Source organism: Giraffa tippelskirchi, chromosome 6 (genome assembly GCF_054371585.1).
Source record: "Giraffa tippelskirchi isolate mGirTip1 chromosome 6, T2T-mGirTip1v1.2.pri, whole genome shotgun sequence".
NCBI classification, from domain to species: domain Eukaryota; kingdom Metazoa; phylum Chordata; class Mammalia; order Artiodactyla; family Giraffidae; genus Giraffa; species Giraffa tippelskirchi.
In genome coordinates, this window is record NC_137280.1 from 96851348 (window position 1) to 96877230 (window position 25883).

General features: G+C 57.9%; 2 protein-coding genes across 3 annotated transcripts; both read right to left on the minus strand.

Moving 5' to 3' along the window:
* Positions 1–3642: 3642 nt before the first annotated feature.
* Positions 3643–17910, minus strand: NCLN (nicalin). 2 transcript variants are annotated; one of them, XM_081499851.1, is made up of 15 exons: positions 17626–17910; positions 12058–12248; positions 11822–11966; positions 10886–10980; positions 9970–10050; positions 9573–9676; positions 8657–8745; positions 8433–8572; positions 8026–8204; positions 6720–6807; positions 6592–6630; positions 6343–6503; positions 5392–5445; positions 5219–5297; positions 3643–5124 (listed from the first exon to the last, which is right to left on the minus strand). In XM_081499851.1, the coding sequence occupies exons 1-15, from the start codon at positions 17807–17809 to the stop codon at positions 5068–5070; spliced, it is 1686 nt and encodes a 561-aa protein (XP_081355977.1). In that variant the 5' UTR covers positions 17810–17910; the 3' UTR covers positions 3643–5067. The 2 variants fall into 2 exon arrangements, with proteins under 2 accessions (XP_081355977.1, XP_081355976.1); XM_081499850.1 differs by having other exon boundaries at positions 6343–6506.
* Positions 17911–20209: 2299 nt separating this feature from the next.
* Positions 20210–25826, minus strand: S1PR4 (sphingosine-1-phosphate receptor 4). The gene has a single exon (XM_081499852.1). It carries the CDS (start codon positions 25705–25707, stop codon positions 24550–24552), a length of 1158 nt encoding a protein of 385 aa, XP_081355978.1. The 5' UTR covers positions 25708–25826; the 3' UTR covers positions 20210–24549.
* Positions 25827–25883: the final 57 nt, after the last annotated feature.

Sequence of the window (25883 nt, forward strand, 5' to 3'; positions counted from 1 at the left end):
ATCTTCCCGAACCAGGGATCGAACTCGGGTCTCCCACATTGCAGTTAAGACTCTTTACTGTCTGAGCCACTCGGGAAGCTCCTGAACTGAGGCTGAAATGTCCAAAGAAGCCCAGGACATGTGTCCCCTGCAAAAGGACTGCACCGCCAGTCTGCTCTGGTACCTGCCAGACGTGTCCCATGGTGAGAAAGGGGAGAAAACAGAGGGCAGACTTTGGGGGGCTATGGACTTTTCCCAGAAAGAGCCAGAACGGTAAGCGCTTAAGGGTTTGTGGCCCCTGCAGTGAGAAAACAGCTGAGGGTGATTCACACCCAGGTGGGTCTGGTTGTGGCCATGTGCCAATAAAGCTTTATTTACAAAGATGGGCAGTGGGCCAGACACAGTCAAGGGCCATATTTCTCTGGCATCTGGTTAAACACACTCCCTCCCGAGAGGCACCTATGAAGACTTGTGATGGTATGAACATCAGCAGGGCGTCAGTAGATAAGCCGCAGTATCTTCTGAGTACAGATTACTACACAGCAGGGAAAACGAGCGTGGAATGTAAGTGAGAGATACCAAAGCAAGAGTTAATGCAAGAGAAGGACAGTACAATGTGACCCACAGATGTGTAGGCCACACACAAGCAAAGCAGAATATTGTGTACATACCCATAAACAAGACGCTTGTTCCTTGTAAGGAAAGCTATGACATACCTAGACAGTGCATTAAAAAACAGAGGCATCACTTTGCCAACAAAGGTCCATCTAGTCAAAGCTATGGTTTTTCCAGTCATGTACAGGTGTAAGAGCTGGACCATAACGAAGGCTGAATGCTGAAGAAATGATGCTTTCGAAGTGTGGTGTTGGAGAAGACTTTTGAGAGTCCTGTGGACTGCAAGGAGATCAAACCAGCCAATCCAAAGGAAATCAACCCTGAATATTCATTGGAAGGACTGATGCTTAAGCTGAAGCTCTAATAGTTTAGCCACCTGATATGAAGGGCTAACTCACTGGAAAAGACCCTGATACTGGGAAAGATTACAGGCAGGAGGAGAAGGGGATGACAGAGGATGAGATGGTTAGATAGCATCATTGATTCAATTCAATGGACATGAATTTGAGCAAACTCTGGGAGATGGTGGAGGACAGAGGAGGCTGGTGTGCTGCAGTCCATGGAGTCACAGAGTCGGACATGACTGAGCGGCTGAACAACATATCCATAAACACACACATAGATGTTTTTAGGAGTGAGAAAGTTACAGACAGTGGGAGATGCCTCTGTGCAGAAAGAAGAGATACCAAGGTGGTTTCACCAGATGCTCTTCCTGTTTTATAGCCTTAAAACACAGACCCTGGGAAGAGATTGATGCCACTGGAGTCCCAGTAGGGGATGGCACCTTTGCCCAAATTGTTTGCTGCTGCCCAGGGTTGATGGGAACCTGGGGTCATGCTCACTGGTGCTGAGGGAGCCCACAGAATAGGGTCATCTTCACAACTGTCCCCTGGGAGTCAGTGGCCTTGCCGCAGCCCTCCTCTCTTCTGCCCTTCCCTCCCCACAGCTTCCCATCACACCGACAGCAGGAAGCAAATGCCCACCAATTCCCCAGGGGCCTCTTGTGCCCCCACCTCCTTCTTCTCTCCCCCTCCATCACTGCCCCACCCACAGGCCCCCTCCTCACTGCTCCTGCAGCTTGCCAGGCCTGGTCCTGTCCCAGGGCCTTTGCACGGGCTGTACACTCTGCTTGGACCCCCGTCCTGGATTTCACCATATGGCTTAGTCCCTCCTGTCACCCTGATTTCACTCAAAAGCCTTCTCATGTCCACTCGGGAGGTTTATTTTTACTCCAGTGGACCACGGGCCCCAGGGTCTCTGCTTGGCAGCTGCGTCTGTATGCCCAACAGAGCACCTGGCACATGGTGGGGAAATACTGGCTGACTCCACAGTTGAATGAGACTGATCTGCAGTGGCGGGACCAGAGGGCACCTGGGGACAAGGAGGCCACAGGAAGGGGTGGCAGATGGAAGCCAGGAGCGCTGAGGGTGATGCATACATGCCTTCTATGTGGCAATGGTTCTGTGGGTGTAACGTGTGCACGTGTGTACCTCTCACCGCCTAACGTGCCTACAGAGAGAAACAGTTTTTCACATGTGGATCTCATTTCCAGAATGTGACTTGGTGTACATCCACGTACACATGCCACATACCCAGGGTGGACATGATAGGGAGACACCAGCACATACATAATGGCAGCTGTGTCTGTCTGCCGGTATTGTTGTGGTTTTCATAGTTTTGGTTATGATGGGAACAGTTTTGTGGAAAAGGAAGAGGAAGTTAACAGTCTATGTTGAAATAAGGGGAGGGGCTGGCTTTTCCCCTGAAACGTGGGGAGTTTTACCTGAGTCCAAACTGGGGCCAGAGCCACTTTCCAGCCACCGGGTAGTGGTGTGGGGGACACGAGGGTCTGAGAAGAGGCAGCAGTGACACTGACCCTGAAGATGGGAGACACTATGGAGACTTGAGCAACCCTGTGGTCAGGCCCACATATGGTCCAGAAACAGCCTTCGAGCCCCTCATCTGGGTCCAGGGAACCCAGTCCCCTTCTCCCCTCATGTGTCCCCCACCTGGACAAGCATAGCCCCCTGACCTGCTGGGGGTACCCACCCTGTCTGCCTTCCCCAAAGCTGCCACCAGAGGGCGCCCATGAGCACCTGAGTCCGACCCCTCCTCTGCCCACAGCTCCCCCAAGGCTTCCACCCCCCTGGGGTCAAGGATCTCACAGCCCTCTTTCTTGGCTCAAGCCATGGCGTTCAAACCACACCCCCTGTACTGCCTACCTCCCCCAGGCTTCCTCTTCCCACTGCACATGTCTCTATACTCTGTTCTCTGCTCCCCAAAACCCAAGCCCCTGACGCAGGGAGACTGACACAAAGGCACTGAGAATGGTGTGGACAGGCAGAAGCCAACAGGGATAGGCCCCAGATCAGGGGTCCCCCCCAGTGGAGCCCAGAAAGCAGGTGGACCCCTCGGGAGCTCCCGGGCCCAGAGCAGGGACCCCGATGCTGGAACCCCAGTGTGGAACTGCACCAGGCACCCCGATGACTGGCCAGGGCCTCCCCAAAGCCTGGGCTGGGGCTGAGGCTGGCCAGTGGGTTTGACCTTCATACAGCCATCACCCATTCTCCCCCCACCCCATGTCAGGTTGAATGGTATCCTTCCAAATTCACAACTATGGAGAACTTCAGAACGTGTCCTTATGTGGAAACAGGGCGTCTGCAGGCGGAGTGAGTTGGCATGCAGGCTGGAGCAGGATGTGCCCTAAACCCAAAGACGGACGCGTGCTTATGAGACATCAGAAGAGATGGTCACGGAGCCAGGGGACACATGGGACCCTGGCCCTCACCACCTCCAGGGCTGGGAGGTAATGGATCCCAGCTGTATTGTGGTACGCCACCCCCCACCACGATCTATCAGCTCTGAACTGGCTGGTCACCTTCATGTTGCCATGGGGTGGGTGGTGGTCCCAGCTAGGGGCAGGAAGGATGCAGACTCTGCTCTTTATACAGGCATGAGGCTCCCCCCAGCCCCGCCCCAGAAATGCATATGACCCTCAGGGGGTCTGTCCAGACCCTGAGGCCCCAGCCCCAACAGGACACGTGATGCTGTAGTTTGTTATGGCTTTATTTCTCATCGTCTGGCCGCCTCCCACAAGCAGCCTGAGCTCCACCTAGTCAGTGGCCCTGACCATGCCCCCCGGGGAGGAAGGCCACTCACTCAGCCCCCAAGCTGGTCCCTGGCTCACACATTCACACCCGGAGAAGGGTGGGCCACCAGCCCCGCATTGCCCTAGGGGGGGCCAGGCACTGGGTAAACAGTCTGGGGCAGACGGGCCACTGGACAGGGAGGGGCAAGGAACCTGCAGCCCCCACGCCTGTCCCTCCCAGGCCTCCCAGATAGTCACCTGTTCCCTCCAGTGTGCGGTAGGTGGCTTTGGGAGGGAGCCAGCCCCCGGACCTCCAAATTGGAAGCCTGGCGAGCATCCCCTGGTGGCCAATAGGCCCCTGGAGTCCCTCCTCCTGGACCCTGAGTCCCCAGCACTCGACAAATCACTGATTATATTGCTAATGAATGGATACACCTAGGTCTCCCTGAGGTCACTCCCAGCCCTGCTCACCTCCCCCACCTCACCCCTTCCCAGGGGCTCAGGCCTGGATCTGCCCCCTCCAGGTCCCAGGAAGAGCTCCCCTGTGGTCACGTCCCCTCCGGGGATAGGAGGGTACACGCTCCTGCGAATGCGACCTCCTCCTTGCAGATGAGGAAACCGAGGCCCCGGGACAGGAGCAGAGGGGCTGCCTCCGCCCCCAGGGCTCCGCAGAACAGGCTGAGCAGGAGCCCCAAGGACTAGGAGAGGTGGGCGGGGCTCCCGGGCAGGAGGCGGGGCAGAGGAAGCCAGAGGCGGGGTGAGAGGGTGCCGGGTGTCCAGGGCACCAACTGCCCAGGGGCTTCAGGGAGTCCGGAGGCCGCCCCCTGAGCTGGTTCCCCTCAGCCGGGCTAGGGGGTGTGGAGGCGGAGCACAAGGCTGCGAGGGAGGGGCCGGAACCCGGAGACCCAGAGGCCGGCGCACTCTCCAGACAGGAGAGAAGGGAGAGCCCGGGTTACTGGAGGGCGGGGCGGGGAATGCGGAGGGCAGCCTCGAGGTCAGAACAGAGCCAGCGTGGTGGAGGGCTGGGGGTTTGGGGGGTGGCCTGGCCGGACTTCCTTGGCCTGCGACTGCCAGGTCCAGGGTCAGCGTCTGGCGGGGGTGATGCCCAAGGCCACGCTGGGTGCATTTCCTCTTTCCTGGCCATGGCTTATGCCGCAGGGCCATGGGGCCGACTCCAGGGTAGGGGGCTCATCCACACATTTGTCCCCGAGTCTGTGGCTTGGCCCCAGACCTCCACCAACGCTCCTCCAGGGGAGCGCAAAGGACAAAAAAGAGAAAGAAGCCCCCAAGTCCTCAAGAGCAACACAGAAAAGCTCTGTAATTCAGGGTTTCGGCCACCGAGGGGGAGGCCCTGCCCTCCAGGTGAGGCGGGGATGGCAGCCTGGTCACTGCGTCTTGGCCTTCAGCAGTCTCTGAACTGTTTTGTACAAGAGGTCGAAGTGCTGGGGGTGGTGGGAGGACTCCAATGAGGCCGGGGGGAAAAGGGCCACCCGTTGGGCTCCCACGAGGACCCACCTCCCGCTGCCCCCTGCTTACCTGGACTGCCGTGTAGGCCATCCCGAGGTAGGCACCAATGCAGACGGCCAGGAGCAGGTCAAAGATGGCTGGCTTGACCCTGGGGAGGGGAGGGGGGCAGCGGAGGCGGTCAGCCGGCTGCTCCCAGCTGTCCCAAGGACCCAGGCCCCTGGGCAGTGACTCAGGGCGCTCACCTGTAGGCATTCATCACCTGCTTCAGCTGGTCGTAGAAGACAAACTCGGGGTCCCTGGCAAGAGAGCACTTGCTCAGCAGGCTCACCCTGACATCAGAGCCACCCGAAGTCCCACTAGCCCAGGAACACACCAGTGGGGAGGACCCTGGGTATGTGTCTGCAGGGGGTTGCCACTGTCTGTCCTAGGGAAGGACGTCCTTTATTCTGCACTAACATCTTTTCTATGGCTTTCTGGGCCAACAACTCTCTAAGAACAAAGTGTGGTGACTGTGGAAATGCTCTGGTCTGGTTTCTATAGAGGGAGAATGATCACAGCTGAGGACTTGGAAGCCCCAGCTCCACAGCTGTGGGTCCACGGTGACTCTCAGTTTCTTTTTCTGTTCAAGAGCTGTCTCCCTGGAGTGCCACAAATTGGGAGGAAGAAGGAGAGCCAGTGAGTGGCACTGAGCTGTCTGTGGAGGAGGAGGGGTGTCTCTTGCCTGAGGGTCCCCAGACACCCTTCCTTAGTCCTCATTCAGCCCAACCAGGGAACTTGGGAGCATCAGACAGAAAGAAGGCAAATCCCAGGAGGCCTGCAGTGGGCAGGAGCATTCTGAGGGCAGGAGGGGGCCAGGGTATGAGTCGCCTGGGGTCCAGGGCACAGAAGGATCACAGAAGGTGGGCAGGGGTACAGGGCTGCCAGATAAAACACAGGGCTTCAGTTCCGTGAGGACTGAGGATAAGACGACAAGGGCTTTCAGTGTGTGCCCCAGACACCGCGTGAGAGGCACTTATGCTGGGATAGTTCGTAGTTCACCTGGAGCTCAGGTTTAATAGGCCGCCTGCACTGCTCACTCATCCTGTTACATTTCGCCCTGAGTTTCCATTTGCTTCATCTGGTTCAAGGGTGTGGTAGGGAGACCCTGGAAGGGCCCTCTGCCAGCTGGGGACAGGGGCTGCGCCTGGCCTCACCGCTTGTCGGCCTTGACGTGGTGCGGCTTGACCTCCTTCAGGTAGCGACTGAGGTAGTGCTCCAGCGTGCTGAGGAACGTGCCGTCCTTGTCCACCAACTGGGCGGCCCGTGGCTGGGTGGTCAGCCAGTCCATCACCGAGTCCAGCTGCTCCTGCTGGATCTGCTGCGGAGACGCGGCGGTGGTCACGGGACCCCCACACACCCCTACCACGCCCCCGAGCCCACCTACCCGCCGGCCAGGCCATTACCATCTGCTCCGTGAAGACCGGCATGTCCGGGGGCGTTCCCTGCAGAGAGAGGCAGGCCGGGGCTGAGTTCAGACCCGCTGGGGGGCTGGGGCGGGGAGGGGATGGCTGGCAGGGGGGCGGGGGCTCACCTTCTCTGTCAGGTTGTAGATGACACGGGTCAGGGCCTCAGCAATGAGCCTCGTGTTTCGGGTAAGGGTTTTCGAGTCAACCCGGGACCTTCGAGGACAGATTTTATTTATTTATTTATTTTGCTGCTAAGTCGCTTCAGTCGTGTCCGACTCTGTGCGACCCCATAGACGGCAGCCCACCAGGCTCCGCCGTCCCTGGGATTCTCCAGGCAAGAACACTGGAGTGGGTTGCCATTTCCTTCTCCAATGCATGAAAGGGAAAAGTGAAAGTGAAGTCGCTCAGTCGTGTCCGACTCTTAGCGACCCCATGGACTATAGCCTATCAGGCTTCTCCATCCATGGGATTTTCCAGGCAAGAGTACTGGAGTGGGGTGCCATTGCCTTAATTACTTTACAATATTGTGGTGGTTTCTGCCATACATTGACATGAATCAGCCACGGCTATACATGTGTCCCCCCCCATCCTGAACTCCCCTCCCACCTCCCTCAGAGGGCAGATTTTAAAAACATACATATTTGGAAGTGGCGTAAATCACCCAAAACCAAGAATGATCACATATGTATCTGATGATGAAAAGACAGAAAAAACAACAGCCTTCCCAGCGGATGGTCCCCCACCCCACACCTCGGGCTCCTCTCTGGGTCAGGCCCACCCCCCACGGGGCTGCCCCGGGTGCTCAGCTGAGCCCTGAGGGCGCCCGTGGGCCTCAGTGACCAGACAGCTCTGGGCCCGTGTGCTCCTCCAGAACCTGGGGGTATGGGGGGGGTGGTCAGGACATCTGCCTCCGCCGGCTGCTGAGGGCAGAGCTGAGGTAATGCCCTGTGGAGGGGCTACGGTGTCCCCCACACCCACGGCCGCCCAAACCCCGGAATGGGACCCGAGCTGGCAGCAGGGTGTCTGCAGATGTGACTGGTTAATATGCAGTCACAGTGGAGCAGGGGCTCCCGAAGTCCACGGCTCTGTCCTCATAAGGAGGGGAGCCTGGACACAGGCACGGGGAGACTCATGACAACAGAGACGAGGACAGCAGCACAGCCACAAGTCCAGGGTCAGCGAGGGCTGAGGCCACACAGAACCAGAGGAGGGGAGTGTCGGAGGCGACACATCCTGACCCGAGTGGGCGTGGGGTGCAGGCTGCCGGGGAGGCATGGTGAGGTGGCGGCCACTGGCTCTCCCAGCACCCCGCCCAACCAATTCTTCCCTCTCTTCTCCTGGCTCATGCCCCTTGGTTCTGGCGCCACCTCCTCCAGGAAGCCTGATGGGTCCCGACTGGCTCAATCTGATGGGGGTTGGGGGGGCTCTGACCTCACGTCCATGATGCTGCTGCGCTGGCCATCACGGTGGCTCTCTAGGTGGGACAGGGTGAAGGCGGGCAGCCGGCGGATGGCGAACCGCTCATGCTCCCAGGCCAGGATATCCTCGGCTAGATTGATCTTCTTGTGCACCATGGAGAACCGCACCTCGGGGAACTGGTGGGCGGCCACCTGCGAGGGGGGCCATCAGGCTCTGCCCGGGGCCCATGTGCCATGCTCTGGCTTCACCGCCCTCTGTAGAGGTGGCCCCGGCCGCCCGATGGATCCCCAGTCCCTCCCCAAACCTCCTGCTTCTGAAACCTGGGGAGAAGCCCACCTGCCCCCTGGAAACCCAACTGAGGCCCCAGGGTTCACATAAGCAGCTCCCATGTCCCCGCTCAGCCCTCATGGGGTGCCTACCGTCTCAAGCTCCCGCAAGAAGGCATGCTGCAGCGTCCCCTCCCTGGGTGGCTTGGACACGTGCAGGTGGAGGCTGTCCCCCCGGCCCACAGTGTCCAGGCAGAGGACGAAGGCCACGTTGTCCTGGAGCAGGCTGGAATCTGCAGGCAGTGAGAGCTGGTGGGCGGGAGTTGTGGGGGAGTACCGGGGGCCCAGACCCCACCCCAGCCGTGGGGGCCACTCACCTGTGTGGTCCAGGTTGTCTTCCAGCCAGCGCTTGGTGCCCTGGTAGTTAAACTTTCCTCCTCCGGAAGCAAAGAACAGGAGGTTGTACCTGGCAGGGAGGAGTGGGGCCACAGAGTTGACAGGTGGGAGTCCAGGCTCCCAACAAGGAGGGGGTGGTCTCCCCGCTGAGTACCAAATCCTACCCTGTCCTGGCACTGCTGACATCGGGGCATCCTGAGCGCTGCAGGCGCTGGGCACATCCCTGGCCCCCACCAGTGAGTGCCAGGAGCCCCCTAGTCCTGACAACCACAGGCATCCCAAGTTCACCCAGTGTTCCCAGCGTGAGAAGGGAAGCTCCAGAGACCTCTCTGAGTGGAGAGGTGGACCAACCGGGAAACAGGAAGTGATGGGAACTCAGCACCACCTCCCTGAGCAGGAGTGAAGCCAGGGGGGTGGTAAAGGACCATGTAACTGGGCCCCCACCCCAACTGCACCCTCACCACAACCACGGCAGTCCTTATAAAAGAAACACAGCAAGCGTGGCCCTGCCAACACCTTGATCTCAACGCCCACCCCTCCCCAATGGAACGTGAGCACAGTGCTTCTCAAGCCATCTGCGTGAGAGCAGGCGTGGGGCCTGGAGTGTGAAGTTTGGGCAGACCCGCTGGCTACTAGGGCCCTGCTCTCCCGGGGCACCGTGCTATGTGGACAAGTGCCCCCGCGAGAGACCACAGTTTCCAGCACCAAGACGGGGAGACGCTTGTCTAAGGGACGATTTTGCAGGGGTTTCTGTTTCTTGCATCTGGAAACAGCCCAGCCCCAGGTGGGATTCCCGGGGAGGGGGGAGGGGGGTGAGCCTGGAGGGGCGGGGCCTGACTGAACTGACTCTGAGATCCTGGGTCGGGCCCGCCCCCAGCCCCGGGCCCTGTCACTCACGCGGCGTGGGTGCGCTTGTAGGTGTACAGCCTGGAGAAGAGGCGGGCGAGCTCCAGCAGCACTGAGATACCACTCCCGTTGGAGTCCGCGCCGTGCGACAGCCACTGCAGGCAGGCAGAAAGGGCGCGCTCACCCTACCTCCGCGCACAGCACCACCCACCCCCACCCCGGCCTGTGGCCCACTCTGAACCCCACCCCCACACTCTTACCTTTGGTCCTCGTTTCCAGTCCAGCTGGGATCGCCTCCTCTCTCCCCCTAGCACCCAGCTCTGCCCAAACCTGACTGATGCCCCCTTGGTGTGGCCCAACTCCCCCACACGTGGGAAGCTCCCCCAACCCTGCTACCCTCCAGCCTGAAGTTAGAGCCCCCAGCTGGGCAGGGAGGGCATGGACATACCGGGGCCACCCCAAAAGCATCGTAGTGGGCCACGATGACGATGGTGGGCAGGTCCTCTCCACCCAGCCCTGTCAGCCGCCCCTGTAGAGACATGGGTGTGAAGGGTCTGCCCATAGGAAGCAACAGCCACCCTCACCTCGGAGGGCAGCGTTCTAGGTTCTGCCGGCTACACCGTGGGCACCAGTGGACCAGTGGGCATGGTCAGTTTCCAGTAAAACTTTATTTACAGAAACAGGAGGGCCAGACTCTGCTGGGGGCCAAGGTGCCAGCTCTGCTTCTCCACCCGGAAACCAGGCCTACCCTTCATGGGCTGAGCTCCGCGGATGGAGACTCTGCCCGTAAGGACAGCACAGGAAGAGCCCAGGAATCAGGGTCCTCTTGTGCAAACTGGCCCACCATCAAATCCAACAAGGAGCAGTTGGGAAGACAGCCTGTCCGGAGCACTGCTCAAGGGCATCAGGCGATAAGGCCCTGCAGCCTTTACTCTCTGGATGTAGGGCTGCCCTGCAAGGAGACAGCAGAGGCCTCCTCATGCAGGGAGTGGGAACAAAACTGCTCAGAGCTTTTTTCTGGGGGGAGCAGTGACATAACTCCACTTCTGCCCGTGGAGAGTATGGAAGTGGGGGAGGACTTGGGAGCTTGCTCTGGCCTGGACGCCTCCTGATGGGAGATGGGTGTCTGGATTTTTCTGCACTCTGCTTTACTTGCTGCCCCGAGCTCTCCTCTCTCCCAGCTCAGTGAACGTTGCATGAAGGTAAGTGGGTGGCCACTCGGGGAGGCAGAGGTCGGGGAGGCAGAGGTCGGGGAAGCAGGAGGAGCTGGAGAAGCCCCACCTCCCCAGAGGTGGCAACTTGATCCCCTTGCCCAAGAAGAGGCCCCTCCAGTGGGGACAGGCAGTTAGGCGCCAGGCACTTACCTCCACGCTGGTGATGAGCCAGTCGCTCACAGCCTTGCTCTGGACCCCGCTGGTAACCATCTGGAAGCCGTTGGCGGTGGCAGTGTGGAGCAGCACTGGATACAGGGCCAGGGAGGGTCAGCCTGAGCCCCGTGACTGCCCTGCAGCAGCTGGGGGGGGCGGTCCCCAGACCAGAACCTGGGTCCTTGTCACCCCAGACTCTTAAGCATTCAGTCTGAGCAAAAGCGGGACTGATCACATGGACTAGATAGAACACAATGCAATAACTGGACACGGGAAAGAATCTGGGCATCCAGGACAAGGGCTGGTGAAACAGTCTCCTGGTTCCCATGCAGGAGCCCATGTGTGCCCTCACTCTGCTCTGCAGGGCTATCAGGGCCCCTTCCTAAATCACAGAGGGGTGCACACTGCCTCTGACCCAGCTTTCCAAGGATCACTTGAGCAGGAACACCAAAACAGGAGTTTCCCATCAGACAGCTCATGACCCTCCAGTCCAGCCCCCAAAGTGGAGATGGCGTGAGAACCCAAAGATTCGTAGAAAGGAAAGTTTTGTTCTCTCCAGAACCGGGAGAGGGTGTGCCCATCTCCCACGGTGGGAGCTAACTGTCCACTTCACCTGGGGGCAGGGGCTGCCTTAAAACGCCCAGGAGCTCACCTTGCCTCAAATCCTGTTCTTTACACATTTAAACGTTTAAAAACACAACTGTAGGGATTCCTTGGTGGCTCACTGGTAATGAATACAACCGCCAGTGCAAAGGAAGAGGGTTCGATCCCTGGCCCGGGAAGATTCCTCCCTGTGGGTGGTGGCTGCAAGATGCGATCTGTGATGCCTGGTGCCCCCACGGTTAAGCACGTGTTGGCTTGGGGGGGCGCAGAAACAGCATAGCCCAGCCCATCCACACGCCCCCCGCCCGGCAGCAACCCCCACCAGCCCACCTTCAGCAGCAGAGGCGGAGCCTTGGGAGGCGGAGGCAGCCTGCGTCTGCTCGTAGATGGACAGCAAGGCATCGTCCTCTACGGCGAAGTACACGGGAACGATGGTCTCCATGGCCAGCATCTCGGGCTCAATCTCCATGAATTGCTGCGAGAGAGGCACGTGTTCGGTTTGCGGTGTGTGTGGGGGGAGGGAGCCCGGAGGGAGAGAGGGGACCCCGGGGTGAGGCGGGGCTCACCCGGATGACGTCCTGCGGCACAGCGGCCATGGTCCGCGGTAGGATGATGACCACAGCGCCGGCAGACTGGCGCAGGGCGCGCTGGTAGCGCTCGTACGAGAAGTCCAGCAGCCTCACGAGCACACAGCGCCGGCTCAGCACGTCCGCGTCGATGGTGCGCGCCTCCGTGTTGAGCACCGCGTTCCGCGTGCCTGCGAGGACGGGACCCTGAGTGGGGTTCCGGATCCCCGCCGGCCGCCAGCCCGCCGTGCACCCACCCCAACCCCGGGGACTCGCGGGGCCTTCCAAGAACCTTCTCCCTGGGCCAACCTCCCCTCCACACCCACATTCCTAGACCAGGGCCCTACCGGCTGTCCCTGCTCTGGCACTCGCCTCTCCGCACTACACCACCTGCTGCAGTCATCCCCCAGAAAGTGATGTCCCTGTCCACTCAGCCACCCCGCGACCATGTGCGGGCTGCCCGCTGGGCTGGGCAATGTGTCCCCAGCCCACCCCGTGTCCCTGAAGCAGCTCAGGGGACTGGTGCCCTCAACCCACCTGACAGAGGCAGCCAGGGTCCCCCCAAGCCACCCGCCCCCACCCCTAGGCAAGACTGTCAGCAAGAGCACTGGGACTGGAACTCAGTTGGTCTTGCTCCCCAAGTCCTTCACCACTAGGTTCCCCGTGGCTCCAGGACTCGCAGGGCTGACACGTGTCAGCTGAGCAAACCCAACCTCCAGCCTCCTGCCCTGCCCAGATTGTTGGGAGATGCCCAGCACAGTCCCCCCAGCACCCACTCCACTCCAGGGTCCAGACACCAGCAGAGGGAGCCCCCAAGCTAGAGGGCTGCACCTCCCCACCTCCAGGTTCCCAATGTCCTGGGGAAAACCCAAACCCTGCCCTCTCCAGGCCAACCCATCCCCCCCTCCCCCGGCTGCCCAGCAACTAGCCTGGGGGTCCCAGGGGCACGGACCTTTTTCACTGCAGTGTGAACCCAGCATCACCTAGCAACTACCAGCCTAGCACGCTCAGGACATGGAATGAATGAACAAATGCTTGGTCTCCCCAAGGCCCCTCAGGAAGGCAAGCGCCATGGTTTGTCCACCTTCTTCCACAGTCAGGGCCACACTGTAGCCCGTGAGTCATCCTGGGCACTGTAGGGTGTAGAGCAGCCTCCCTGGCCCCCACACCCTTGTTGCCAGGACCCCCCTAGATGTGGTAATCACAGATGACCCTAGACATGGCCCCATGGCCCCTGGGAGCAGGGCCACCCAGATTTTTCTCAAGAATCAGATAGGAAGTGAGAAGCTGCCTCCTGGAGTGGACTCTGCCTTGCTCACAAGGTTATTCCAGGCAACTGACTCCTTCCCACCAGAGTGGAAGGGGCAGGTTGTAACCAGGATTGTGCAGCCAAAGTGAAAGTTGCTCAATCGTATCTGACTCTGCGACCCCACAGACTGTAGCCCACCAGGCTCCTCTGTCCATGGGATTTTCCAGGCAAGAATATTGGAGTGGGTTGCCATTTTCTCCTCCAGGGGATCTTCCCAAACCAGGGATTGAACCCAGGTCTCCTGCATCATAGGCAGATTCTTTACTGTCTGAGCCACCAGGGAAGCCCACTGTTCTAAGGCTGGTGAGTCCCCTCACACACAGAGCACCGCTGCCCTGAGAGCTGAAGAGGCAAGAAGCGGGGCAGACATTTGATGCAGCACATGGACTCCGTGGTTGTACCGCCGGGGTGCACGGCACGCGGCGGCCGGCCCTCAGGGCCCTCGGTCCTCCCTGGACTGAGGCGGGGAGGGCTCGGGCAGGCCCCCTCAACTGCCAGGGCCACTAGCACTCAGCAGGATGCTGTCGAAACTCCAGATTCTTAGGTCAGGCCTCCCAGATGACAAAGGCACACAGCACCCAAAATGGCTCACAGGCCCCGGCTGAGCTGGGATGCACAAAGCAAGCACACTAATCCTCCTACACTGGGGGCAAGTGTGGCCCCTGGGCCTCCACCCTGAGCCCCTCACAGCTAGTGTCAAGACAACAATGCAGACAAACAGGTCTGTTTCCCCATGAGAGCCGGACCGTGCTGCCTGGAGATCAAGGCAGCCGGGCGAGGTGACACTGGTGTCCTTGGGGGACACATCAAGCCCCCACGAAGCCTCAGGCTCAGACCGGGGGCAGGGTCCCCCCCCTACTGCTTTGCAGGAATGCACTGGCCAGCAGAAGGGTTGCTTCCTATAGCCCATCCTGAGGGCCAGTCTGGGGGAGGGGACCAGCAGGACACAGAAGGGACGGTGTCCCAGGTGGGAAAGGGCAGGGCCATCTCAGGGGCAGGGGCCAGTGACCAAGGGAGCCAGGCCGTGTGCCCCAGGCTGGGACCTCCATGCCTCTCCCCACCCCTCCGGGGCCCTCCTCTCCTTTAGGGTGACATGGGAGCCTCCGAGGGCCTGGTAGAAGAGGGCAGCAGAGACCTTCAGGAGCCCTTGAAACTCTGAAAAGGTGGGCGGGCCCCTCCTCTGCGCCCCACCTGTCCCAGCTGCAGCCTCCCGGGGGGCCCACAGCCTCCCAGGGGTGGCTCAGATGTCACCTAGGGGCGGGGACACACAGGGCCACCTGTGGAGCCTACTGTGACCCACTTTCTAGAAGGAGGAGGATGGCCAGATAGGGGAAGGAGGGAGTGAGGGCAGAGTCAGGCAGACGCCAGCCCCCCAAGTGCCCCCTCAGCCAAGCACCCCAAGAGCAGAGACCGCCTTGGCTGGCGCGAGGCTGAAGTCTGCAAGGCCTGTCGCCCCTGCGTCACGACGGGCTCTGGACACCTGGACAGGAAGTTGCAGTTCCCCACGATGGGACCAGACCTGAACGGAGGTCGCAGACTTTTCAGTCAAAGGCCAGTCCTCTCTCCCTGCAGTGGCACTAGTCTTATGCAGTGCAAAGCCAGTGACTGTAGGCGTGGCGGAGTGCCAATAAAACTTTATTTACAACCAGAGGCGGAGAGCCTGTCCCAGTGCCCAGCGTGGGTGCCCACGTCCCCACCTACCAGGGCCGTTTCTGCAGGGGACCAAGTGGGATGGGCATGAGCAGCCCAGCCCAGGGCCGGAGTCCGTTGCGGGGGGCAGGGAGGCAGGCCACACCCAGGGCCCAGCTCACACCCCAGCTCAAAGAGCACACGCCTCTCCTGCCCGGCTGCCGGTTTCTCAAGAGGTGCAGAGAGCGGACAGGAAGTTGGGAAACGAGGCTAGGAGAAAGGGCATGCACGATACTGGGGACACTGCAATCAGCGATGACCCAGCAGAGCAGTTCTGAGATGCTCCACCACTGGGAGGGAGCTGGGGTTCCCTGCTCCACCGGACTATCCCACCAGCATCTCCTCAGGCAGCAGCAGCAGGCACCCCACATCCCTGCCAACGGGGGACACTGCCGGGTGGGACCAAGGTGGGGGTGTAGATGTGTGAGCCGAGATGGGTAGGCGCCCCGCCAGGCCCCTCGGCTCACCCCCCGAGCCCACTCAGTGTCTGGCAAAGATGGGGGCCGGGAAGGAGGGTGTGTGGGGTGAGGGAGTCAGGGGGTCAGAAAAAAAGAATAGGAAGGAATCAAGGACTGGGGACAGTCCTCTCTGGGGACTCAGAGAGAGGAGGGGAGGAGGACAGGGAGAAAGTATTGAAGGTTCCGAGGGCCCACGTGGAGGACGAGGCAGACAGGGCTCTGTGGTCAGGGTTAGAGTATCAGGAAGTGCCTGTCTGGGCAAGGACAGGGGGCCATATCAGCAACCAGGCCAGCGCTGAGCAGGCAGCAAGAGACACGGGTCATCCAGGCGGCCAGATTACAGCTGCCCAAGGGGCCGGAGCAGAGCTGGGTGTGCTAGGAGAGCTCGCAGCAAGGCTTCCAGTGTGAGACGGGACAGGGGAGTGACAGGGTGAGGGAAGGACCAGCGAGTTGATCTGGAGAGAGCTAGGATCCCGCCAATGGGATGGCGGAATCCTCCAGACCGGGACAGAACCGCTAGTCACACGTGGCTATTCAAAATTATGATAATGAAACACCAAAGTCATTCCAAAGGGTCACCTGTGACACCACTGGCATAGACCCTCTTCCCAGGGGGATGCCAACAACACATATAAACTGCCCACTTGTTAGGGGCTCCTGGCCTACCACCCCACTGGTGAGGAGCCTGGGGTCTGCAGCCAACACTGTAACCCTGAGTTCTCCCCCTTGGCACTGCTGACAATCTAGCCCAGATAATTTTCTGAGTGAGGCTGTCCCAGGCACGGTGAGGTGTGGGGCAGCATCCCTGGCCCGACCCCACTAAATGCCAGGAGCCTGTCAATCATGACAACCCAAAGTCATCACTCAGGGACACATGGATTGACAACCACTGCACTAAACAGAAATGACGTAACTGTGGGGTGAAGAGGGGTCTGAGGGGGATGTCTCCAGACACTGGGGCTCCCCGAGGACCTGGCAGTGGCGAGGGGTCCAGGGGACTCAGGTTGGCCCTGATGTTCCAACAAGAGAGGTCAGTCCAAGAGAACCAGGGCTCAGAGATGAGGGGACTAGGGGGGCTGGGGAGGGGAAGCCCTCATGTGGTGGACAGGCCTTGCTTGCCGGGGGCCTAAGACACCAAATTGGAAGAGAAGCCAGAGGCCAGAAGGTTCTGGAACACCAGATACAGCAAGGCCAGGAAAAGAGAGGACACTTTCGAAAGACTTTAACAGATGAGGGGGCAGGGCTAGGGCAGCATCCAGGCCTGGAGGCCTTTAATCCTTGTGAGAAGGAGCAGCAGGAGGGCTTCCAGGAAGCTGAGGGGTGGGTAGCTCCCAAGTAGGGAGAAGTACATGGGGTCCAAAGGATTTCAGGAGTCCAAAGGCAGGAGAATTTCTGAGGAACCTAACTCATGAGCTGGGACCAGGGAGTAGGGAGGGCCTCGACATAGAGACAAGCTGGGGTGAGCGATCAGAGCTCTTAGCCCTGAGCCCTAAAGCAGGGTAGAATGTGAGCACTAGATAAAGTGCACCAGGGTGCTGAAGGGCTGTGCAGGGTTGGCCAGCTTAGCCTGGAAGAACGGCTGAGAGGCTCCACTCCAAATCAAGGAGGCCCAAGGCTGGCGTTCTGTTCCAGCTGGGGATTGGGGAGAGTGAGGGGACCCAGGAGGTCAGGAGCAGCGACAGTGTGGCCTGAGGCTGGGAGGGAGTTCTGCGTTCTGGAGCAGTTAGCCCTTGTCGGGGACGGGGCCAGAGGGCTGTGGGAGCCAGTGCGGTGGGTCCTTGGGGCACTGGAAAGAGAGAGCTAGGGGCCCAGCATTGGTCCAGACATCCACGCTCGGACTTGCCTGGAGCTCCAATAAAGGGTCTGATGGCCCAAGTGAGGTCTGCAAGCTGGACTCCTGCTGGACGTGTGGGAGAGGGAGGTCCTGAGGCCCAGGAAGCAGAGATCGAACCGCGGGAAGGCGCATCCCGGCCGGCATAGGCCGGAGCCCTAGGGAGGCGGGAGGCTGGGCGGGAGGTCAGGGCCCCAGCGGGGAGGCTGAGCTGGGGGAGACCAAGTGCCCAGGAGAAGAGCTGGGCCCAGGGGGGAGGACAGGGGCCCGGGTCCACGCACCGTAGGGTTGCCCCTGCAGGTCGTACTGCTGCATGCGGTACACGGTGAACTCGTGCGCCGCATCGGCGGCGGGCAGCGGCGGTGCGACGAGCAGCAGCACCGCGGGCAGGAAGACGATGAAGCCGAGGGGCAGGCACGACGCCTTCAGCATATTCTCCAGCACCTCGCCCGCTTCCTCCAGCATCCTGGCCGGCGGCGGTGCCGCGCGTGGCGGCAGCGAGGTCGGGACGGCGGTGGCGGTGGCTCCCGCGGACTCACCTCGGCATGGGTAGACGCCGGGGTCCTGCGGGCGCCGCGCGGGGCAGCCCGCTCCCGCCCCGGGGTCCTGCCGGCACTGCCGAGGGCCGCCCGTCCGCCGCGCTGCCTACTGGGAGTTGTAGTCTTCCCGGCGCGCGGAGCCACATGGGAGTTGTGGGCCCATTCTGTTACTCCCTAATAGAGAAAGCTGTGGTGGACCATCTGGCTAACGTTTCGCTTAAACTCCAAGTCAGAAAATACGGAGACTTTAAAACAAACTATTAGCAGTGTAACTTACTGAAACCCTGTCTTTGCTGTGGGAGAAGGGCGAGGGATGGGAGATATAGAGGTTGTACAGGAGGTGACCTTGCGACCCGGAAGAAAGTTAGAAATAAAGAAGAGAGGGGCGGACCTGTTGCGCTAGGACTCCTGGGAATTGTAGTCTCGAGCAAGCACAAGGGCTCATGGGAGCTGAAGTCTTCCTGGCAGATGTCTGGGAAAAATCACTTAAAACTCCTAAAGAATATAGGTGTTAAATTGCCTGAGGGCAAAGACTTGTGTTTGCTTTGTGCACTGATGTGTTCCTCAGAACTTGACCCAAGGCCTGGCACACAAAGGGTGGGTTATATAATTTTTGGATAAATGAATGAAAGGAGAATCAAAAAATCATGACAGGTTCCTAAAAGGGAATGTCGCAATGGATTATGGGACTTGTAGTCTGCAGCCTGGCATTGTGCTGGGGTTGATGATACAATTATTTATACTTAGGCTTAATTATATTTGGGGCATACTCATAGTAAAAAAGTTACTCGTTGATAATCAGAAATTCAAATTCTACTGAGTGTCTTAAATTAATATTTTCTAATCCGCCCACCCTAAGAGCTCAATTATCCCTGGGTCAGAGGCCTTAAGGGTCATCAGTAACTCGTACCCTCTGTACGGATGAGAAGGCTGAGGCCACAAGATGCAGAACACAGTGGCCCTGGACCCTAGGCTCTGGTACTGTTGCCTAAGGAGTTGAGCCTCCCTCTGTCCCAAGTGAGAGGAGGCAGTTGTGTTGATTAATAACATGAGTTCAAGTCCCAGCTCCTCCACTTCCCAACTGTGTGACCTTGGGCAAATCTCTTCACCTCTCTGAGCCTCCATTTCCTCAACTGCCTGCCGAATACGATGGTAAATAATCAAACACTCTTCCCAGGCTCCTCAGTGGTGTGTGAGGATTCAGTAAGATAATTCACGTGAATGCACTTCGAAAGGATGAGGCATACATGAAGCACTCAATATATGTGGGTATTATGAGAATGCACCAAGTCTTGCAGCCTTGGAGCTGCTGCATCTGCTCTTCCTGCAGAACCCTCACAGATCCCTCCTGCTTTCTGCATGGGTATATACTTACCAAAAACAACGTTGAACTCTTAGTTTGGTGTTTGTCACCTACACCAAACTGTGACCTCTGTGCAAGCAGGTGCCAGGTTGTTCATAGCTGCAACCCCAGTGCCCAGAATAGAGCCTGACACACAGTGGTTAAGTGAATGAGTGACTGAATAAATGAGTCATGAAAACCCTAACACACCAGCCCATCCCTCCCAGCTATGTCACCTGCCATCCCTAGGTCTCTCGGGGTGAGGGGGTGGGGGGGTCCCAGGCTGGAGGAGTCAGGAGTGGCTTGGCAGGGCAGGGAGAGGGATGAGAACTCATTCTGGCCCACGTGATCTTCATGAGCAAATATTTATTATGTGCTTCTCCATCTACCCCTGCCCCTATGAACAGGCAACACACATACACACACATTCACCCAGAGACAGAGCAAGAAAGGGGCCTGAACCTGGCTCAGATAACAAGGCTTGGATCTTAGGGCTGCCCATGCCACCTCCTCCCCTGAGCCTTGGTTTTTCTGTCTGTAAAATGAGGAGTTTCAAATAATCCTGCTTTGTGGAGGTGAAACCTTGAGGCAGCCCAAAGAATAACTTGGAACATTGATTCTTAGTTTTCCAAAGAGGGAAGGAATTGCTATTCATTCATTCATTCATTCATTAAGGAGGCAGTAACAAACAGGGATCAAGAAGTCACCTGTCTGAGTCTGAATCCCAATTCTGCCTCTTCCCAGCTGTGTGAACTTGTGTGTTACCTAACCTCTCCGGGTCTCAGTTTCTCCTTCTGTAACATGAAGTTAGTGACAGTATCTGCCTCCTGGAGGTTTTGCAAGGATTAAATAAATTAACACACAGGTGATTAGAACAACACTGAGTGATCTTTAAGGCTTCGTTGTTATTATTCATTTAACTATGTTACCAAAAGCAAATTTATTCACAGCGAGGACAAACAAACCAAAACTTTGGGAGTTGGAGCAGAGAAAGGTTTATTTTAGGGCCATGCAAGTAGACCAGTGGCTCATGCCTCATAAACTCATACTCCCCAAAGGGTTTCAGCAAAGAAAGGTAAGAGAGGGACGTGGTGGATTGTTGCAGACTTCTTAGTGTTGGAATCCTTTGTTCTTGCAGCTGGCCACGAAGGACAGGATGTTCCTGTAAACCTCCAATGAGACAAATGTTATTCTCTGTTCTGCAACTTTTTTACCTCTGTATGAATAGATTCAAGTGTCAGAGCCTTGAGGACAGGCTCTCCTGTATATTTCAGGCTATAATGCAACATTCTTGTACAAAAGGTGCAGAATCAGCATGACAGGCAACAGGGCACAAAGGTGAAAGTAAGAGGAACAGATCTAATAGGGAGTCAGATTTGTTCTTCCCTGTTGCAAAAACACGCTTCCCAAGTGGTGCAGTGGTAAAGACTCCGCCTGCCAATGCAGGAGACACAGGTTTGATCCTGGGGTCTGGAAATCCCCTGGAGGAGGAAATGACAACCCACTCTAGTATTCTTGACTGGAAAATTCCATGGATAGAGGAGTCTGATGGGCTGCAGTTCATGGGATCACAAGGAGTCAGACACGACTAAGCAACTGAGCACAGCACATTACACAAACATACATAGTTTGAGGGCCTTTATATTCCTTGCCTTATCAACATCCCAGGAAGGCAGGAGATAATCAATATCTCCATTTTACAGATGAGGAAACTGAAGCCTGTGGTGCATGGCAGAGCTGGGGAACAGCAATGGGTTACAGACACCTGAGCCACCTAAGAGCAGAGGACTGCATTCATGAGGACGGCTCCACCTCAGTTAGGGAGGTGGGGAATAAGGAGGTGAAGTTTCAGTGGAAGGCATGCTGCTGGAACCAGTTATACCAGAGCTCTGGTTCATGGAGCACCTCCTATCTGCTGGGCCCCATGCTGTGTTTGGGACACAGCAGTGACCCAAACACTGTCACTAACTCCACTCTCATGGAGCTCAGAGTCCAGGGGAGAAGGTGGATGTGTGGCCAGGTGTGATTGGAGCTGTGATGGAGATGCACAGGCAGATGTGTGAGCCCGGAAGAGGGCTAAGGGAGAGGAGAAATCAGGGAGATTTCCTGGAGGAGGTGATGCTGAAGCTGAGACCCGAAGGAAGCACAGGCCACTCTGGTGGGGTCAACAAAGACAGGTGCAAAGGTCCCAGATGGGAAGGAGCAGCAAATAGTCCAGTTCAGTCAAAGCAAAGTGTGACACTCTCAGGGTGGAGGGGGCCACGGGGCCAATAGGCCCAACTCACACAGGCCTGGGGTTGCAGGCCAAGAGCTTCAAGGCAGCCTGGGCTTCACTCGCGCCAAATTCCGCCAAGACCCCACCCACCCTGTCACCGTCCCAGATAAACACACGTGGTCAGGAATCCGGAAAATGTAAGAAGTATCCCAGGTTATGGGTTACCCAGGGGCCACTCTGGGAAGGGAGAACCCACCTGCCAATGCCCAATGCAGGAGACACCGGAGACACAGATTTGTTCCCTAGGTCAGGAAGATTCCCTGGAGAAGGGAATGGCAACCCACTCCAGTATTCTTGACTGGAGAATCCCATGAACAGAGGAACCTGGTGAGCTACAGTCCATGGGGTCGCAAAGAGTCAGACACAACTAAGCGACTGAGCATGCAAGCATGCAATCTAGCTTATACATGCTTAGAACTTTCCCCTCCCTCTCCCATAGCACTTTCTGTAATGGTGGATAGATTCTGTGTCTACATTATCCAAAACAGTAGCCACAAGCCACATGTCCCATCAAGCACTCAAAATGGGGTTAGTGTGACCAAATGTTATGGGCCGAATTGTGTCTTCTCCAAAATTCACGTCTCAAAATCCTAATTCCAAGACCTCAGAAGAGGCCCTTATTTGGAAATAGGATTTTTATAGGTATAATTAGTTAATCTGAGTCACACTGGAATAGGGTGGCCCTAACCCAATAGGACTGGTGTCCTTATGAAAAGGGGAGGGACTGCCCTGTTGGCCCAGTGGTTAAGAATCCTCCTTCCAGAGAGATATCATATGTCATCCCTTACATGTGGACTCTAAAGAGAAATGATACAAATGAACTTAAAAAACAGAAAGAGACTCATAAAGGACAAACTTATGGTTGCTGGTTGGGAAGAATAGGGGGAAGGGATAGTTAGGGAGTTTGGGATTGACATGTACTCATTGCTACACTTAAAATGGATAACCAACAGCACATGGAATCCTGTTCAACTTTATGTGGCAACCTGGATGGGAGGGGAGTTTGGGAGAGAATGGATACATGTAATGGATGGATACATATATGGATACAAATGGATAGATACATATATGTATGGCTGAGTCTCTTCCCTGTTCACCTGAAACTATTGCAACATTGTTTGTTAATTGGTTATACCCCAATAAAAAATAAAAAGTTGAAAGAATCCACCTTCCAATGCAGGGGACCTGCGTTTGATCCCTGGTCAAAGAACTAAGATCCCACATGTTGCAGGACAACTAAGCCAGAACACCAAAACTAGAGAAAGCCCTCGTGCCACAATGAAGACCCAGAGCAGCCAAAAAAAAAAGAGGAGAGAATTTGGACACAGACATGCAGGCAAACAGAACCCATGTGAAGATGGAGGCAGAGATGCGGGTGATGCGTCTATAAGCCGAGGGATGCAAGACTGTCAGCAAACCCCCAGGATCCACGAGAGAGGGCTCAGAGGAACCAAGCCTGCTGGCACCTTGACCTCAGACTTGCAGCCTCCAGAGTTGTGAGCAAATACATTTCTCTTATTCAAGACCCACCTCCCCAGTCTGTGATACTTGGCCACCGAAGCTCTGAGAAATGCACCGAGAAACTGAATTTTTAAAACTCATTTTTATTTTAAGTAGCCACATGTGCCTAATGGCTGCTTTATTGGACAGCACAGTCAACACATCCATCATGCCATCCCCTATCCTGCAGGGGAGAAATGGAAGCTCAGAACAGAGCTGTCGCTTCTGGAGTGGCAGACAGGACGCTGCCCCAAGGACTCGGCAAGACGGAGGCAGAAAGACCTGTGGGCACTGTCTCGGCTGGGCAGATGGAGACAGAGAACTTCCCACTAGCCAAAAGTGGCGACATTCAGAAGGTGTCCCCCTGTAGCACTGTCTGGTACCATTGCTGCAAGTCCTGTGGACTACTTAAATTCGAACGCATTCTAAGTTGATTTCTTCAGTCCCATTGACCTCTTATTGAGGGCTCAGTAGCCATATGGGAGGGAGGGTTCCCATACTGGGAAACACAGATGTAGAACATTTCCACTATCGCCGGATGTTTCTTTGACACACTGATGCCTGCTCGCCACAGCAAAAGCATTGAGCCAGTACGACAGCCTCCTGCAGTGAGTTCCATCTGCCATCAGCCCATTTTACAGATGGGGAAGGGAGAGGCAGTTAGTGCTAGAGCATATCCCTCTCTGTTGGACTCCAGACTGAGTCCCAAAAGATGCAGAAGCCAGAGGTGGGGGGAGGAGGCTGACCAGAACCCAAGATGAGAGATAGGGCAGGCAAAGGGGAAGTGAACGGGAAGGGGTGGATGTCAGGGTCACCGCCCCCACCCCCACCCCATCCCCTCCTGGTAGCCTCCCAAAGCTTACACACACCTTCAACAGAGTGGATTGGTCACACACATGTGTGCACAAGCACACACCCTCAGACAAAAGGCCTGCCACATGCAAGGATATCTGTGCACACCAGTGCACGCTGCTCACCAGCACAACTTGTTCTGCCCTCGACCTCTCTATCCCTCTCTCTCTAACACACACATACAGTCTCACCCACACCAAACCCCTTGCGGTCACAACCACACCCCCCATCACACAGACCCATGGCGCTCCCTGGCCACTGGCCCAGCTCCAGCAGACCCACAACCCTCATGCATTCACCCTGACACCAGCTGTGAATGAGGGACCACACCATCTCATCCCACCACTGAATTTCCATGTTCCCAGGGCATCCACCCATTCCCTCCCAGCCCACCCCCACCGAGGCCCAGAGAGGGGCTCGGACTTCCTCAGAGTCACACAGGAGGGGGGCGCACACAGCAAACCCATTGCTCTCCAGTCCATCGCGCTCTCAGTTCCAACCAGCCGTTGCCTCCCGCTCCACAACAACCATGGGAAATCCACTTGGTGCCAGCAGCCCCAGAAGGCTTCCGGGAGCATCGCGGGGCCCTGGGATGCAGGCCTCTGGTGGCTAACCGGTTCCTTTCTCTTCTTCAGGCCCGACTGCAGCATCCCTGCACGGGGATGGAGGCTGCTGAACCACCACCCCGACCGTGGGTTCAGACACTCCTTACGCTAGAGACACTGGTCAGGGGCTCCCGCATCCGGAAGCTGTGCGAGCGAGAACCCCGAAAGCTGTCCCTCGGCCTCAGTGAGCTGTCGGTGTTGGAAGCTGCAGAGTGGGCCTCGACAGCCTGAGCCAGGCAGTCCCCAGGCCCTCGAAGCCCTAGCCGGAGACACGCGCCGCACAGGAAGCCCACCACGGCCCGGCACACCTCCCGGCTGCGGAAGGAGTAGATGATGGGGTTGACCGCCGAGTTGAGCACGGCCAGCGCCAGGATCCAGTCCATGCCCCGCAGGTACTCCTGCGCCCAGACGTTGGAACCGAAGATGTCGGCCAGCAGCAGGCCGAAGAGCGGGCCCCAGCACACCACGAAGGCCACCAGGATCATGAGTACCGTCTTGAGCAGCCGGCGGGCCTTGCGGCGCGCCGGGGTGCTGGGCGCCTTCTGCCCATTGGCACGCACCACTCGGAAGATGGCCCCGTAGAGCACCATGATGGTGGCCAGGATGCAAGCGAAGACCACCACGCAGAAGAGAATGTAGTCCTTGGAGTAGAGAGGGAGGAGACTGGAGCAACGTTGGAAGGCGCACACGCAGTTCCAGCCGAGCAGGGGCAGCAGGCCGAGGAGCGCCGCCAGCAGCCAGCATAGCCCGATGAAGCTGCACACGCGGCCCCGCTTGGTGGCCCCGCTCTCGGCCACCGGCCGCACCATGGTGGCGAAACGCTCGCCGGCCGTGAAGAGCAGGCTGAAGGTGGAGGCGGCCAGCGCCATGAAGAGGAGGCCTTCGCGCAGGAACCACTGGGCCGGCGCCAGGCGGAAGGTGTGCGCCCCCGACAACAGCACGTTGGCCAGGTACGCGGCGCCGGTGAGCAGATCGCTGAGCGTGATGTTCACCAGGCAGTAGTAGACCCAGCGCCGGGAGCGCATGCGGCTGGCGATGGCCACCAGCACCAGCAGGTTCTCCAGTACCACCAGGCAGCTCACGGCCACGAACAGCCCTCGCAACACCCCCAGGCCGACCTCCTCCGCTCCGGCGCGACCCGCCAGCCGCCCCGAGTGGTTGTAGTGCAGGACGATGAGCCGGCTGTGCCCGCCGGCCGCCAGCAGCTGGCAGGACTCATGGTCCCCCGTCGGGGTCCCCGTGGCGTTCATTGCAGTCCCCCTCCCCGAGGGCAGACTGAGGCCCCGGGGTGAGGTGGTTCCGTTCGCCCCAGGCAGGGTGGAGCCGCTTAGCCTTGCCCGGTCTTGGTTTCCTGTTATTTGAAATTTCCTGTTATGTTCAAGGTACCCCCCGGGGTTGGGGTGAGGCTGAGACGGGAGGGGCATCC

Coding starts and splice junctions, on each gene's coding strand:
- NCLN (XM_081499850.1), bottom strand. CDS start 17,809: ATGCTGGAGGAAGCGGGCGAGGTGCTGGAGAATATGCTGAAGGCGTCG. Junction 11,967..12,057: donor TGCCGCAGGACGTCATCCGG/GTGAGCCCCGCC, acceptor CCTCTCTCGCAG/CAATTCATGGAGATTGAGCC. Junction 10,981..11,821: donor CTCCGCCTCTGCTGCTGAAG/GTGGGCTGGTGG, acceptor CCCTGTATCCAG/TGCTGCTCCACACTGCCACC.
- S1PR4 (XM_081499852.1), bottom strand. CDS start 25,707: ATGAACGCCACGGGGACCCCGACGGGGGACCATGAGTCCTGCCAGCTG.